Source organism: Bubalus bubalis, chromosome 1 (assembly GCF_019923935.1).
Source record: "Bubalus bubalis isolate 160015118507 breed Murrah chromosome 1, NDDB_SH_1, whole genome shotgun sequence".
NCBI classification, from domain to species: domain Eukaryota; kingdom Metazoa; phylum Chordata; class Mammalia; order Artiodactyla; family Bovidae; genus Bubalus; species Bubalus bubalis.
Window position 1 is genome coordinate 158339086 of NC_059157.1, and position 16431 is coordinate 158355516.

At 37.3% G+C, this 16431-nt stretch overlaps 1 protein-coding gene across 1 annotated transcript in view; it reads left to right on the forward strand.

The window, feature by feature from the left end:
* The window catches only part of DHX36 (DEAH-box helicase 36), a 46284-nt gene that overhangs the window by 3952 nt on the left and 25901 nt on the right, over nucleotides 1-16431 (forward strand). Inside the window, exons 2-9 of the mRNA XM_025289514.3 lie at nucleotides 1547-1671; nucleotides 2432-2663; nucleotides 5752-5790; nucleotides 6966-7136; nucleotides 8979-9058; nucleotides 10101-10175; nucleotides 10318-10484; nucleotides 13224-13305. Coding sequence (XP_025145299.2) covers nucleotides 1547-1671; nucleotides 2432-2663; nucleotides 5752-5790; nucleotides 6966-7136; nucleotides 8979-9058; nucleotides 10101-10175; nucleotides 10318-10484; nucleotides 13224-13305 — 971 coding nt within the window. The remainder of the gene's footprint in view (nucleotides 1-1546; nucleotides 1672-2431; nucleotides 2664-5751; nucleotides 5791-6965; nucleotides 7137-8978; nucleotides 9059-10100; nucleotides 10176-10317; nucleotides 10485-13223; nucleotides 13306-16431) is intronic.

Here is a 16431-nt window from a genome sequence, read left to right on the forward strand (position 1 = left end):
TAGAACTCGCGCGGGCTCAGATACAGCTTTTCTCACAGGCCCCCAGATGACGTCAATACTGCTGGCCTGCTGAGCACTCAGGCTGTATAATGAAGAACAAGAGAAACATCAGGTATGGGCTGAGGAGGAGAAGCTTGAAAGATCTAGGAAGGAGCCTTCAGAGAAGAGAAAAATAAGGATGTGGATGTTGTTTTGGAATCCAGGAGAATGCTTTAGGGAGAAAAAGAGTATATAGAAAAGTGAAAGTAATCAGTAGTGGCAAATGCTGCACTGATGTCAAGTAATATAAGAGTTCAGAGTGTCTTGGATTTAGCAACAATGTAATTGGTAACCTTGATGAGAGCACTTTTCATGGAGTTGTGGAATTAAAAACCAGATTACAGTGGAGTGCCTGGAGAAGGAAAGAGGCAGAAATGGGGCACTTCCAGGCAGTTCTGCAGTGGAAAGGAAGAAGAAAAGTTAAGGGTGGGAGAATTCAAGGGAGGATATTTGTTTTTGTTTTAAAAGTGAAGAGGTTTGACTGTGTTCAATTCCTACCATCATGAACTGATGGTAAGGAGCCAGTGGAGAGGAAAGATGTATTAGGGAAGACTAAATCGTGTTACAGTAGTAGTAGATAGCCCTTAGATGTTAATGAATTATCACAGTAAAGGTTTTCTGCTCACATTACTTGACCATTGGAGTTCACCGAAGAGTTCTCATGAGAATAAAGTCCACAGAGCCTCTGCACAATAATTTGGACAACGTTGTGAGTCTCCTTTGCCAGGAGTTTCCAATTAGAAGCTGAAAGAATATTTGAGAATGTCCAGAGCAAGAAGGGGATAATCAAAAAATCAAATACCTTGATAAGTCATGAAACCTAAAATATGTGTATGAGATTCTTCAGGCAGAGGGTGAGGTAAAGTGAAAAGTAATGTAATTGGAAGAAGGTTAGAAAGGAGACACCTACAGAAAAAGGCTAGATTCAGGTTTGGAATTGCAGCATTCCTGAATTCACTGCCACAGCCTCTGGGGCCTCATTGTACAGAAAACCTCATTAAAAATAATTTGCCAAAAAAGTTTTATATATTTTTCAGGGGCTATTTTGTCTTTCAATCATCTCACCTTTTTGTGAATATAAAATTAATATTACAAGTTGAGAACTTTTTAAGTGAGACTATTTATAATGTAAGAGATTTAAATGCTCATTGCCACCAAAATATTTCTTGCATTTTTTAACTTTTGTTTTTATCAGAACATTTGCGTTTATTAAATTTAATTGTATCTTTTAAATTTTAAGATAGGAAAAAAGTAATAACAGTATAATGTAAGGGTAGAAAGAGCACCAAAGTTTTAGTAAAGGACATAATTCTTCCTTCACCAGTTATAGTAGAGATGATTTTATAGACACATAGTAGAAAAGTGTTTGGAAGGCAAGTGGGGGGTGGGTTTAACTTTATTTTATATGTTTGTTGAACATATATTGTGTTGCTTTAATTTTTTTAGTTGTCAGATTTTGCACGTTTTCTCATGTTGATAAGGGTGCTTTTTCCTTTGCACAAAATAGAGAGCTGTAGTACATATGGATGAACGTCGAGAAGAACAAATTGTGCAGCTGCTACATTCTGTGCAAACTAAGAATGATAAAGATGAAGAAGCACAGATATCCTGGTTTGCTCCTGAAGATCATGGGTAAAACAAAAAGTATTCTTTTTAAAAAAATGAACAGAGTGACACTTGTTTTAGAGCATTTGCTTGCAAAAAATGATAATAAATATTGTTAGACTCTTCTATAAGTGTAATTTAGCTTCAAAGTATTTTTTCTTCTTATGTAGATTGAGCAGGGTTAGTGAAAGATTTAAAAATCTAGGTGGTATCATTCCCACAGAAGAGTTTAATGGTAGGAATAATCTACTTACATAGTAGGCTGATGAAGTTATTATTTATTGTTCTAACTACCCACCATTGTATTTCCAGAATTCTCTTGTGGAGGAGATCTGTAAAAAGTTAAATTGCTGTTGTAGGAAATTCATAGAAACTATCATCAGGGCAAATTAGAAGTAGTTTTTCTGGAACTGCGTAGTACAGCATCCCATTTGTAGCTAAGAAAGGGTAGCAGGAAGAAAATGAAGTTGTGAAATAAAACAAGGCTTAGAAAATTAGGTAAAGAAAAACACTAAGTCATTGCTGTGAAGGAATGACTATTGGGTGGATTTTTATTGTTTTAACTACCACAAGGAATAACCTATCTGTCAGTATCTATTTGTAGGGTGGAAAAAATTGAATTTATTATAAGAATCTAAGTATTTTCATATTGCTCTACTAAGATAAAAAAATAAGCACTTGATTTTGGTGATTTTGAAATCATTAAACAGCATATTGTTCTATTTTGTTTCAGGGCTTGAGTGGATCTTTATTTAACCTTTATAATTTTTTTATTTTTTCAAAATAGATACGGTACTGAAGCTCCTGCTGAGAACAAACCAAATTCAGTAAAGAATGTGGAGCATCAGGAAAAAAAAATGATAAATCAAGAAAAGAGGCCATTTAGAATCAGAGACAAATACATTGATCGTGATTCTGAATATCTCTTGCAAGAAAATGAACCAGATGCAACTCTAGACCAACAATTATTGGAAGATTTACAAAAGAAAAAAACTGACCTTCGGTATATTGAAATGCAGGTAATGGAAAGAAAAGATTTTTACTTGTCATCTCTTCTGACACTTGATAAAAATGTATTTATGGTTAGAGGTAGCTGCCTGATATCTAAATGAGTTGAGATTTCTCAACAAGCCATCCTCTGAGAATCCCCCACCCTCACCCTATCCCTCCCACCCACCCCGCCATAGTATAGAAAAGTAGTAAGAATGGAATTACACATAAGGAGCCTATCTCACAGTTTATATGATGAAGAGAAGAAATGTTTAAGAATTGGGTAGTGCAAATGGAAAAAAAAAATCACTCTTTAAGTTTAATATTTCTAGACTGTTAGTGAGATGTTATAAGAGACAGGTTGGTTAGAATTGTAAAGTTGTTTTCTTCTGGAACATCTAATCCACTCTTTGCTTTTACAGATGTTAAAATTAAATCCCTCAAAAGTCATATGATGTGCTTAGGTACACTGACACTTTAAAGACAGAACTGTGGCAACTGAGTTCTCTTGAAATTTTTTCAGTATTTTCTTTTCCTGGGCAAGGTCCCTCCTGCTAAAACATGAAATTGAATGCTTTGTGGATGTTCTAGAGATAGATGTAATAAAATGTTCACTTTTTTTTTTTTTTTTTTTTTTTTTTAAGAAAATACGGAATTCTGAGAGCCATGTCTTTAATGTGCAGATACGTACTGCTGTTTTTGAGAAAGGCAGATCATTGTATCTCCTGTAGGAAAGAAAGGATCTTTTGGCTCAGTGAAGGTTGAATATCCTTATTAAAACAGATCAGCTGAGGTTGTCTCTTTGATGGCTTTTGAGTGAAAATATGTTTTAGGGGCAGAGAAGATTTCAAGATGAAGTTATTGAGACTATTTTACCTGAAAGCTGAGCTGCTTGTATAACCTTAGGAACACAGTGTTAGCTGCCATCTCTGCTTTGTATGGAGGACAGAACTCAGATATTATTGAAGATGAGTAATTGATCTAGTGCAGAGAAAGTTAGGAGAAGAAATGGTTGGTCTTCCTTTTGGTCAGGCATGTTGTAAATGCTTCCTATGTACCACATCATTTAAACTTCTCAGCAGCCCTGTGCAGATTACACTTGTCTGTTTCACAGGAGGAAAAAGAATCTTAGGTTCAGTGACCTACCTGTGCTTTGTGCTTGCACAGCTAGTACCAGAACCAGGTTTAAAATTTAAGTGTTTTTAAGAGCTCAGCTTTTTTCATCCTTGGTAATATGACATATTCTTTTTCCTTTAAGTTACAATTTTTAAAAAAAAAAATTTTTTTTTATTTTATTTTTAAACCTGAAACACTGTATTAGTTTTGCCAAACGTCAAAACGAATCCGACACAGGTGTACATGTGCTCCCCATTCTGAACCCTCCTCCCTCCTCCCTCCCCACACCATCCCTCTGGGTCGTCCCAGTGCACCAGCCCCAAGCATCCAGTATCATGCATTGAACCTGGACTGGCAACTCGTTTCATACATGATATTACACATGTTTCAATGCCATTCTCCCAAATCTTCCCACCCTCTCCCTCTCCAACAGAGTCCATAAGATTGTTCTATGCATCAGTGTCTCTTTTGCTGTCTCGTACACAGGGTTATTGTTACCATCTTTCTAAATTCCATATATATGTGTTAGTATACTGTATTGGTGTTTTTCTTTCTGGCTTGCTTCACTCTGTATAATAGGCTCCAGTTTCATCCACCTCATTAGAACTGATTCAAATGTGTTCTTTTTAATGGCTGAGGAGTACTCCATTGTGTATATGTACCACAGCTTTCTTATCCATTCATCTGCTGATGGACATCTAGGTTGCTTCCATGTCCTGGCTATTATAAACAGTGCTGCGATGAACATTGGGGTACACGTGTCTCTTTCCCTTCTGGTTTCCTCAGTGTGTATGCCCAGCAGTGGGATTGCTGGATCATAAGGCAGTTCTATTTCCAGTTTTTTAAGGAATCTCCACACTGTTCTCCATAGTGGCTGTACTAGTTTGCATTCCCACCAACAGTGGAAGAGGGTTCCTTTTTCTCCGCACCCTCTCCAGCATTTATTGCTTGTAGACTTTTGGATCGCAGCCATTCTGACTGGCGTGAAATGGTACCTCATAGTGGTTTTGATTTGCATTTCTCTGATAATGAGTGATGTTGAGCATCTTTCCATGTGTTTGTTAGCCATCTGTATGTCTTCTTTGGAGAAATGTCTATTTAGTTCTTTGGCCCATTTTTTGATTGGGTCATTTATTTTTCTGGAGTTGAGCTGTAGGAGTTGTTTGTATATTTTTGAGATTAGTTGTTTGTCAGTTGCTTCATTTGCTATTATCTTCTCCCATGCTGAAGGCTGCCTTTTCACCTTGCTAATAGTTTCCTTTGTGCAGAAGCTTTAAAGTTTAATTAGGTCCCATTTGTTTATTTTTGCTTTTATTTCCAATATTCTGGGAGGTGGGTCATAGAGGATCCTGCTGTGATATGTCGGAGAGTGTTTTGCCTATGTTCTCCTCTAGGAGTTTTATAGTTTCTAGTCTTACATTTATATCTTTAATCCATTTTGAGTTTATTTTTGTGTATGGTGTTAGAAAGTGTTCTAGTTTCATTCTTTTACAAGTGGTTGACCAGATTTCCCAGCACCACTTGTTAAAGAGATTGTCTTTAATCCATTGTATATTCTTGCCTCCTTTGTCAAAGATAAGGTGTCCATATGTGCGTGGATTTATCTCTGGGCTTTCTATTTTGTTCCATTGATCTATATTTCTGTCTTTGTGCCAGTACCATACTGTCTTGATAACTGTGGCTTTGTAGTAGAGCCTGAAGTCAGGTAGGTTAATTCCTCCAGTTCCATTCTTCTTTCTCCAGATAGCTTTGGCTATTCGAGGTTTTTTGTATTTCCATACAAATTGGGAAATTATTTGATAAACATTTTTCCACTTGCTTGATGCCTGTCATTGTGCTGTTTTCCAAGATAAGTCTTGACACCTCAAGCTATGTGGTAAAAAAAATACTTTTGGACTCTTAATATGTTTATCTATGATATATTCTATTTACCAGGATTATAATTTGATTATATTTCTCTTGTAAAAAATTAAAATTTTTTTTTTGTTTTTATAATTTCAGCGTTTCAGGGAAAAGCTGCCATCATATGGAATGCAAAAGGTAAAATTTATATACACTATTTAATATGATTTGCAAAATGCTTAAATCCATTTCTTTTAAGCTCTGAATCAAGAAGAAATATAAATTAATGAACCTTTCCCTAAAGGTTAGTCTTGGAAGTTCGTTTTATTCTTTTGAATTGTTAAAAGACCAAAAAAACATTTCTGAAGCAGTTTTACTGAAAATTTTTCTTTATTTATGTCCATGATAGAGTTTAAAAATAGAATTTTCACTTGTGAGTTTGTTTCCTCATTACAATCACCCTATATAGAATAATATAGTCTCCCATCCTTCCCTGACCTCTCAATCTTCCTTTGTTCTGACTTTACTTTTCTTAAGCACCGTCTGTTTTGGTCACTATGTACCTCTTTACTCAGAACAGTGCTTTACATTCTATAGACCTCTAGTAAATACCTTTTGAATGAATGAATCATGGTCTGCTTCTAAATACTTCTAGCTGTTACTTTGTTGGAATTTGTTCTGATATATATGAGGTATTAGATACATTTTTAAATGGTGAGTTTTCAAGTTACACTGTTTCATAGATTAAAAATAACTCAACATCCTTTTGAAGTAGTGGTGGGATGGTTTTGTTAGTACTACTAATTTGAAAATATTCATGTTTATCTATAAGAAGATCTTTCCTGAGTAGGCAGTTTTCCAGATGGTACCTGAATTTTAGCCATTTGATGCAGTTATTTAAAACTTGGCTCTGTTTTAATTATTTAAAAGGGAATAGTCTTAAATTATATTCTTCCTTGTTCTCAAACAGTATATAAAACTTATCCTGTAGACAAAGCCGTATTTATGATTTATAACATAAATCCTTGATGTTCTGAGTAGTTTTTTTCAGGGGATTTGCCTTGTATTCAATAGACCCACATGTCAACATTCTTTTTAATTAATGTTAATTCTTACATGAATTTATAAGCTGTCTCCTTTTCCTTGTGTGCTTTTCTTTAACAGAGCCATGGCTCTGTTCTTAAAATTTGGTGCCTCATCTCTTGAAAACTGGTAGATCCAGATACCCAAACTGTCAGTATTGCATATAACAGAATTTTCAAGTATTAATATGCTTATTAAAAATAACCTTCAGTTCAGTAAGATTCAGGTAACTTTTCAGACTTAGTCATCATGTGATGGATGTTCTTCACTTTTTTCTCCTTTTGAAATAGGAATTGGTAAATATGATTGATAACCATCAGGTAACAGTGATAAGTGGTGAAACCGGTTGTGGAAAAACCACTCAAGTTACTCAGTTCATTTTGGATAACTACATTGAAAGAGGAAAAGGATCTGCTTGTAGGATAGTTTGTACTCAGCCAAGAAGAATTAGTGCCATTTCAGTAAGTAAGCTCTCACTTGTTAAAATTCCCAACTTTTTTTTTTCCCATTCTTCTATGTAGTCTTGCTAGAAATTACTGATTTTGAGTGTTGGGGTGATTCTTAATTAGGTTTAAGATATGTTGTTATGAAAGCAAATTTTGGTTAGCAAGTATTTGGTAGTAAAGATCAAGAAATTGAATGACCTCTCTCTCACTATAACAGATGTTTAGGAGTTCAAGATAAATTGCAAATCCAGGCAGTTTTCTATAAAACTAAACGAAAAGCTGATAATGTTTATAGAATTGAGTATGAGCTTCAAATAATCTCCATCATTACTTTACCTTTTACTCCTTGATTCATTTAATACTGTTTTCAGCTCTTTTTTTTCCAGTGTATAGGTACTGAATGATAGCAGTATTTCTGATTTTTTTAGTGCAATTCAGTATTAGGGAATTAGTCATAGAAAAATAAGGTGTTTGGAGTTTATTTTGAAACAGGTATTAACTACATGTTTATTATAGATAACATTGTGTTTAGTTAGATGGCCTAGTTAAATATATGAGTTATATGTTCTGTAAAGATGTTTGGGGTTTCTTGCAGCATCAGGTGTACAGTACATTTACTTCAGTGTTATGTAATTCTTTGTGTAAATTTAAATTATGAAGCTTTCCAGTTGTATTTGATTTTATGATAGTGTTATTTATTACATCTCTAAGTCATTTTATACAGAATCTGTGGTCAGGAACTGCATTACCAATTATAGCAACATTTTGTAGGAACTACAGTATATATTTAAGTTATAGTTCCTAAGAAATAACTGTTTTTAAAAAGTAAAGCTGCCATGTTTGTGGGAGGATAATATTCCTAGAAATGGCATAAGTTCACAGAATGGTGAAAAATAAGCCACTTTCATTGTAACACTATTATATAGCTAGACTTTGGTTAAAAATCTAATTTTACCGTTTTCACTAAAATGGCAACCCACTCCAGTACTCTTGCCTGGAAAATCCCATGGGCAGAGGAGCCTGGTAGGCTGCAGTCCATGGGGTCGCAAAGAGTCGGACATGACTGAGCGACTTCACTCTCACTTTCAGTTAATTTGCTCAGTCGTATCCGACTCTGCGACCCCACAGACTGCAGCACGCTACTATAAATTGACAGTAAGGAGAAATGTTAATTAGGTTATTTCGTTGCTTACCCCCCCCCCCCCCCCCAAGATCTGTTGATATTTAAATGGGCAGTTTAATCAACAGTAAAAAGTAAAGTAATGGTCTTAATGTATACAGGATATGATGATTGGGAAATTTTACTTCTGAAGTATTTCTTAAAAGTTAATTGTCATTTTCTATTTCTAACCTCGTAAATCACTGATCTGTCACTAAATGACTGTTGGTTACTTTCAGTTGCACAAATCAGTATTAGTTTATAGGATTTCATCTATCTAGAGCTTATCTTTAGCAGCCATAATTCTAAGAACTTAACCAAGAGTTAAGAATTAAGCCTGCTAATCTACAAAAAAGAATCAGATAGGAAAATGTATCAAGTATGTAGTTACTCTGAAATTATATTCAACCTTTACGAGTTTAGATTAGAATTTCCAACTGTTTTTAAGACAAACATAGCGAGGACTTATAGAAAGTTGCTTTGGAAATAGGAGGGAGAATTTCAGAGGAAATGAAAAGTAAGCATAAGCAGGTAGTCTTCAGCTCTTAAAGGGAACAGTTTTAGATACCTCAGACTTTAATATGTTTCTCTTGTTATCTAATGAGTAGTGTTTCAACAACTCCAGATTTTCACAGACATTTAGGATATTTACTCTAAAGGAAATGTTCTCTTTGTACTGTATTTTATTTTAATTAAAGGTTGCAGAGAGAGTGGCTGCAGAAAGGGCGGAATCTTGTGGCAATGGTAATAGTACTGGATACCAAATTCGGCTCCAGAGGTAAAGAGTGTTCACTTGTTTTGTTTTTGGCCATGCCAGGCAGCTTGGGAGATCTTAGTTCACTGACCAGGGATTGAACCCAGGCCCTCAGCAGTGAAAGGGCTGAGTCCTAATCAGTGGACCACCAGAGAATTTCCAAGAATGTTCACTTCTTGTTTACAGGTAGATTTTTGTGAAACTTCGAAGTTATCAGAGATTTAAAAAAAAAAAAACATTATCCCCCAAATGTTTATGCTCATTATTGCTTTTAGAATTAACATTTGTAGTAACTGCAACATAGGCTTGCAACCCACAAAATCATTTTTTTTTTGATCCAAATTCAGATTTGAATTGCCATTTTAAGATGTCTTTTGATCCCTGGGTTGGGAAGATCTGGAAAAGGGAATGGCTACCCATTCCAGTGTTCTTGCCTGGAAAATTCCATGGACAGAGGAGCCTGGCATGCTACAGTCCATGGCGATCTCAAAGAGTCGGACACGACTGAGGAACTAACACTTTGACTTCACTTTTTTTTCACGTTAAGATGTCTTTTACACTAGGAAATGTTCAGAAGGATAACATTTTTCCTGGATATGTTAGTAAACCGTTACTCGCCTAAAGGAGTGGCCTCTTGTACGTTTTGGTACCACCACACAGCCTCTGACTACCTTAAGCTAGTTTGTATCTTAACCCCCATCCCCCTCCACTGTATTTTTGTAGTCCTCTGAAGCTCAAGATTCTGTTTGTCTTTTTAAATGAACTGATTTTCCAGTCACTAAACTGAAGTTGAGTTTCCTAAATATTTGGTCTTTTTCTGAATGGTAGGTCTTGTAAAGAAATCATGAATGTTGTATTTATAACAAAAATAATGTATAATGAACTTGAAGCTAGTATTTCTCATTACTGTGCTGTAGTAGTTCTGGTAACTGAAATATTAAGGATGAAGTTTTTCATTAAAACTGAAAGCATTTTTTAAATTGAAGATTTTGTCTTAAACGTTTGTGGTATTTAATAGTTCATCAGTAAAGAAAACCAAGAATTAATTCATGTCTTTTATTCACAGTCGGTTGCCAAGGAAACAAGGTTCTATCTTATATTGTACAACAGGAATCATCCTTCAGTGGCTTCAGTCAGACCCGTGAGTATGTTTCAACGCAGGACATCTAGTTAAACATCATCAAAAGATGTCATTATTACATTGGATTTTATTATTATGTAAAAGTAAAATGGTTCTGTTTTTGATTTTTCACTGAGTAGCAAACTTTATGCTTCTATTGTAGCCATCTGTCCAGTGTTAGTCACATCGTGCTTGATGAAATCCATGAGAGAAATCTACAGTCAGATGTTTTAATGACTGTTGTTAAAGATCTTCTCAGTTATCGACCTGACCTGAAAGTAGTATTGATGAGCGCAACATTGAATGCTGAGAAATTTTCCGAATATTTTGGTGAGTAGAATTTATGATTGTTACTTTACAGAGTTATCACAAAACCACTGAATTTAGAAGCAGTTTTTTAAAAAATGTTTTCAGATGTTTAGTGATGCAAGTAGTCAATGTTTAGCAATGCGTTATATTTGAATATTTATCTACCCTCTGCTGCTGCTACTAAGTCATTTCAGTCGTGTCCGACTCTGTGCGACCCCATAGATGGCAGCCCACCAGGCTCCTCTGTCCCTGGGATTCTCCAGGCAAGAGTACTGGAGTGGGTTGCCATTCCCTTCTCCAATCTACCCTCTCGTAGTTTTTAAAATATTTATTTTTGACTGTGTTGTGTCTGTTGCTGCACGGGCTTTTCTCTAGTTGCAAGGAGTAGGGGCTACTCTCTAGTTGTGGTATACAGGCTTCTCATTGCATTGGATTCACGTTGCAGAGCACAGGCTCTAGGTCCTCAGGCTTAAATAGTTACAGTATATGAGCTCAGTAGTTGGTGGCACATGAACTGCTCCAGAAGCATGTGCTACTGCTGCTGAGTCACTTCAGTTTTGTCCAACTCTGTGCGACCTCATAGACAGCAGCCCACCAGGCTCCTCCGTCCATGGGATTTTCCAGGCAAGAGTACTGGAGTGGGTTGCCATTGCCTTCTCTGCCAGAAGCATGTGGGGTCCCTCCCATACCAGGATTGAACCCATGTCTTCTGCATTGGCAGGCAGATTCTTTACCACTGAGCTACCAGGGAAGCCCTCTCTAGTAGTTTTTTAAATGGTGGCATCATCTCTCATCTTGTAGTAAAGAGATGTAGCCTTTTGGTGCTACCACCAGATAATTAAGGTGACATTAATGAAGTCAAACCACAGATTTGAAAAATTTATAAACTTTTTTTGATAGTCTTCTGTAGCTTTTATGTAGTTCAGTTCAGTCGCTCGGTTGTGTCTGACTCTCTGCGACTCCATGAATCGCAGCACGCCAGGCCTCCCTGTCCATCACCAACTCCCAGAGCTCACTCAAACTCGCGTCCATCGAGTCAGTGATGCCATCCAGCCATCTCATCCTCTGTCGTCCTCTTTTCCTCCTGCCCCCAATCCCTCCCAGCATCAGAGTCTTTTCCAATGAGTCAACTCTTCGCATGAGGTGGCCAAAGTACTGGAGTTTCAGCTTTAGCATCATTCCTTCCAAAGAACACCCAGGACTGATCTCCTTTAGGATGGACTGGTTGGATCTCCTTGCGGTCCAAGGGACTCTCAAGAGTCTTCTCCAACACCACAGTTCAAATGCATCAACTCTTCGGCGCTCAGCTTTCTTCACAGTCCAACTCGCATATCCATACATGACCACTGGAAAAACCATAGCCTTGACCAGATGGACCTTTGTTGGCAAAGTAATATCTCTGCTTTTCCATACGCTATCTAGGTTGGTCATAACTTTCCTTCCAAGGAGTAAGCGTCTTTTAATTTCATGGCTGCAGTCACCATCTGCAGTGATTTTGGAGCCCAAAAAAATAAAGTCTGACACTGTTTCGCCATCTATTTCCCATGAAGTGATGTATCTCAGGCTAAAGTGGCAATTTGCTAATAACAGTGATAACTAGTGATAACTGTGATATCAGAGATAACTGTGGAATACCCTCAGCTTGCTGGGTGGAGTATTTGGCCTATCTTCATCAATGCTCATTGACACCTTGTGAAGTAGGTGCTATTATTCTCATTGTTACAGATGGAAAACAGCCTCAGAATAGTTAAGTAGCTTACCCAAGGTTGCATAATTAGCAGAGGGTCAGGATGATTTGAAACTAAATTTGAGGGAATTCCCTGGGAGTCTTAGTGCTTTCAGTGCTTGGGGCCTGGGTTCGATCCCTGGTCAGGGAACTAAGATCCCACAAGCTGCATGGAGTAGCCAAGAAGTAACAGAGAACCTAAATTTGAGTAGCTGCAGAGTACATTCTTTTAAAATATGCCTCACTGTCTCTACTGCTCAAATTGTTTGGGGAAGGAGGAGAAATGGGAGGACGTTAAAATGGAATAGCACTATATTTAATGTGTTTGTAATCAGCCCAGTTCACCCTCAGAGCCTTACTTTGTTTTTGTCTGTCTCAGTCCTTTTGATGAGAAATCCAGAACTAACTTTGAGTAAACTTACACAGGTCAGATACATAAGTGTACTCAAAGTTGTGGTACCACTTCAGTTACTTCCATCTGTGCTGTATCTTTGGCCTTTGTTTACAGAGAATATGGTTTATTTTATTTGGTACAGAACCTAAATAACATTTAAGTAACAGTACTGAGAGACTTCTTTTTTAACTAGTGATTCTAAAATAGTAAGCAGTAGTTTAATACTTGGTTAGTTCTTGCTATAACTACTCCTTTCTTTCCCTAATTCTGGATGCTACAGAGGTCATTTCACTAAAGGTAGGTTTCACTAAAACTTAGGTTCTCATGGCACTATCTTGGCTAATGATGAAGAGAAATAGACTTAATAGGTCTTGAATCCAACTTAAAATATGCTATTTTTTTGTATTCTGGGTTACTTTGTAGAACTGTGAGGTGTGTATACAGTTTGATAACAGTAAATTGCTACTGAATGAAGACTAAATGCTGTTTTTTATTAAATGAGATATGGAAAAATAAGGTATAGCTGTAAAAGTTTCAGGACCCTTTTCTGAAGTTAAAACTAATGTAGTCATTGTCCTATTTACAGTTAATTTTTTTTTTTACATTTGAATACAGATTTATGTTTTATCTACCATAATAGGTAACTGTCCAATGATACATATACCTGGCTTTACTTTTCCGGTTGTGGAGTATCTTTTGGAAGATATAATTGAAAAAATAAGGTAAGTAAATATTAGGAAGTAAAAGATTAAAAGTACTAATATACTTTAGTATATTATCACTGTTTTGTCAAACTTTAGTCTAAGAAACTCACCCTTAACTATTTCTTTCTAAAGCATTGTTTTTCCTGAAATCAGGGATTCCCAAACTTGGTTGCACATTGAAATCACCTGGAGTCTTTGAAAATCCACATTGACGCTCATACCATATTATATTACAGAGCCTGGTCTTTAGCCACGTATCAGTATTGTCTGAAGACTCCTGGGCCGAAAAGTTTGTGAATCTCTGTCTTTAGTGTTGAACTTCTGTTCTGCTTCTCCTCCCTGGTATTCATTCTCCTTTGCTGGCTTCCATTTCCCACCCTTTAAATATGATATTACCCTAGAGTTCTCACCTTAGATGTTTCTCACCGTTTTATAATTTCACTGTGCAATCCTATTTCCATGACCATAGTTCCAGGTTTTCAGAACTATTTTCCTACAGCTTTCAGAACTGTGGTTTCAAAACTGAATTCTTCCTGAATTCTAAACTTATCTAAATCTATACTCAGCAGCATTCCAGTATCACAGATTTCTTGAACCTCACATTTTTCAAACAAAAACTGTCATCTTATATTTGATTCCCACCGTGCTTCCACCAAAAAAAAAAATCTGTGTTGCTTAGTATGCTTTATAATGGTTGCTCCCATTGTCTTCCACCCGGTTGTTTAAACTCTAAATCAAAGTAGCTGGTGTTTTAAGCAGTTACGTTCCAGGATACGTTAACTGCTTTACACGCTTAGTAACCAAAGTACTGTAAGTCATTCTGTATCCCGTCCCACTTTCCCTCATGAAATCCTGTGAGCTTTCTCCTTGAACATACCTTCTCGTTTTTATTTTTTCTACTTAAGGTCCTTATTATCTCTCCTGTGTTAGTATAAGAGTTTCTCTGTGGGCAGTGTGGTCTTCACTGTCACAGATGCTGCCGTATGTTTTCCCCAAAACTCTGGTCATGTGAGCTTTCTTCCCTAGGGTATGCCCCTTGAGATTTCTCTTTGAAAACTAGTTGAAGAACCTTTGTTGCTTTGTCATGGCCTAGAGCAGAGCAGCTCAGCTGGTATGCCCAAGTTATGATCCCATTCATGCTGGCCTTTAGCTGCTAGCAGGCTTCTCGAGGAGCCATCAAAATTACCTTAGTATCACTTGATGAGAGAGGGCTGAAGGCACAGACCCACAGGATCAGGTTCCAGCTTCTTAGCCTGTCACCCCAAGGCTCTTTACAGTCTGGTCCTGTCTGTCTAGTGGCACGCATTATGCCACTTCTCTTATGCACTGTCTCTTCTATGCCAGCTTGTGCCCTTTCTTTCATAGTTTTATGCTTTGTTACATGCTGTTTCCTCCTTTATTTGCCACCTTCTCCACTTTTCATATGTAAACTATTACGTAAGAACAAATCCCTGCCCATACAGCCTTCTCTGATAACCTCTCACAGTGAGTTACCTTCTCAGCAAGACTGCCAGAGCACTTTTATCATATCTCTTATACCGCTTACCTTATTGCCATGTGCTATGTCGTGTTGTATATGTCTCTTGCACTAGATTTCAAATTTTCAAAGTGGAAGATTTTGTCCTGTGCATCTTTGTAACTAGTACATAGCACAGTGCTTGGCCTATAGTAAACATCTGAAAACTAAATGGACAGATGTAGAAACATTTGTGCTGAGATTTTTCAAGATTCCACAGCTTACTTGTTAAAGGAGAAAACCAGAAAGTGATGGTGGGAAGGTGAGAACAAAGATCCTACTGCATATTTTACATGGAGAAAAGTCAGCTGAATTTTGAATGGACATTTATATAACATATTTTTGAAACTATATGGCTTGCACTGTGCACTAAGATCTGAGAAAAAACAAGGGAACAACTTATTACACAACTTTGGAGCTTGTATCTAGATAGGGATACAATATAGGCTATTATTCTTAAGGAGTACACTCTGGTCATACTCTCATGACCAGAGTTTTGGGGAAAATAGATGGCAGCATTTGTAAGAGTGAAGACCACAGTGCCCTCAGAGAAACTCTTATACTAACATAGGAGAGATAATAAGGACCTTAAGTAGAAGAAGTAAAAACGAGAAGGTATGTTCAAGGAGAAAGCTCTCAGGGTTTTCATGGAGGAAGGTGGGACAGGATACAGAGTGACTTAACAGTTCTTTAGTTACTGTTCTGGGTAAGTGAAGAGTGTGTAAGGCAGGGATAGCGTGGACAAGTCAGGAAAGCAGTGAGGTCGGCAGGGCAAGGAGGGAAGTGTGTGTCAGGGAGGAACATGTTAAAGTGAAAGAGTGCATGTTGGTCTTCCATGCTCTGGTTATATCATCAATGCTCATACATTTTTATGCTCTCCCTCCTCAGTTCCACTTTCAACCACGTGGCCCCGTTTCTTACCATAGCACATTAACCAGTTGTTTTCTGAGGTAAAAACAAGCAACAACCTGACAGCAGAACAAAGATTCAGGGACCAGTAATCTAGCATAACATAAAGATGAATTGCTTCTTAAGGTCTCCAGAAGGCAGTGCACGTACACGGAATTGTAGTTAAGGGGAGTCTCTTGAAGCAACAGATGGTATCTGTGCACTTGTTCTGTAGCCAGTGCAAGAGGGGAGGTGAAGTAGGGTGGTCATTGGATAGAAGTTTTCTGCAGAGGCCCCAGCTATTCCTTTTCCATAGGAAGAGCTGTTCTGCAGGCAAGTAGGAAAGAAAATAGGTGAGATATTATGGAGGGTTGTGATTGGGTACTTGGGGAGGGGGGGCTAAAGGTTACCTCTGATCCTGTAATTGCTGGGAAGGGAGCCAGCTGTGGGTCCATCCTGCTGACTAGATTAATTTCTGTCTCAGGTTGCCCTACCTCACGGTGGTGCCTCTATATGTATTGAAGACTTAGGGGAGTCCTGGGTCACAGGTACTGAATAGGGAAGGGGATTGATGAATTCTTTGGGGTGTCTGCTATATGTCAGGCACCATGCTTTATCACTTCTTTCTCATTCTCATGTCTGTACTGTTAAAAGAGTATTAATCTCTCAAATAAGAAAACTAAAAGCCAGAGGCTTATACCTTTTCCAAGGTCACATAGCTAGTCAGTGGCAGAGCACGG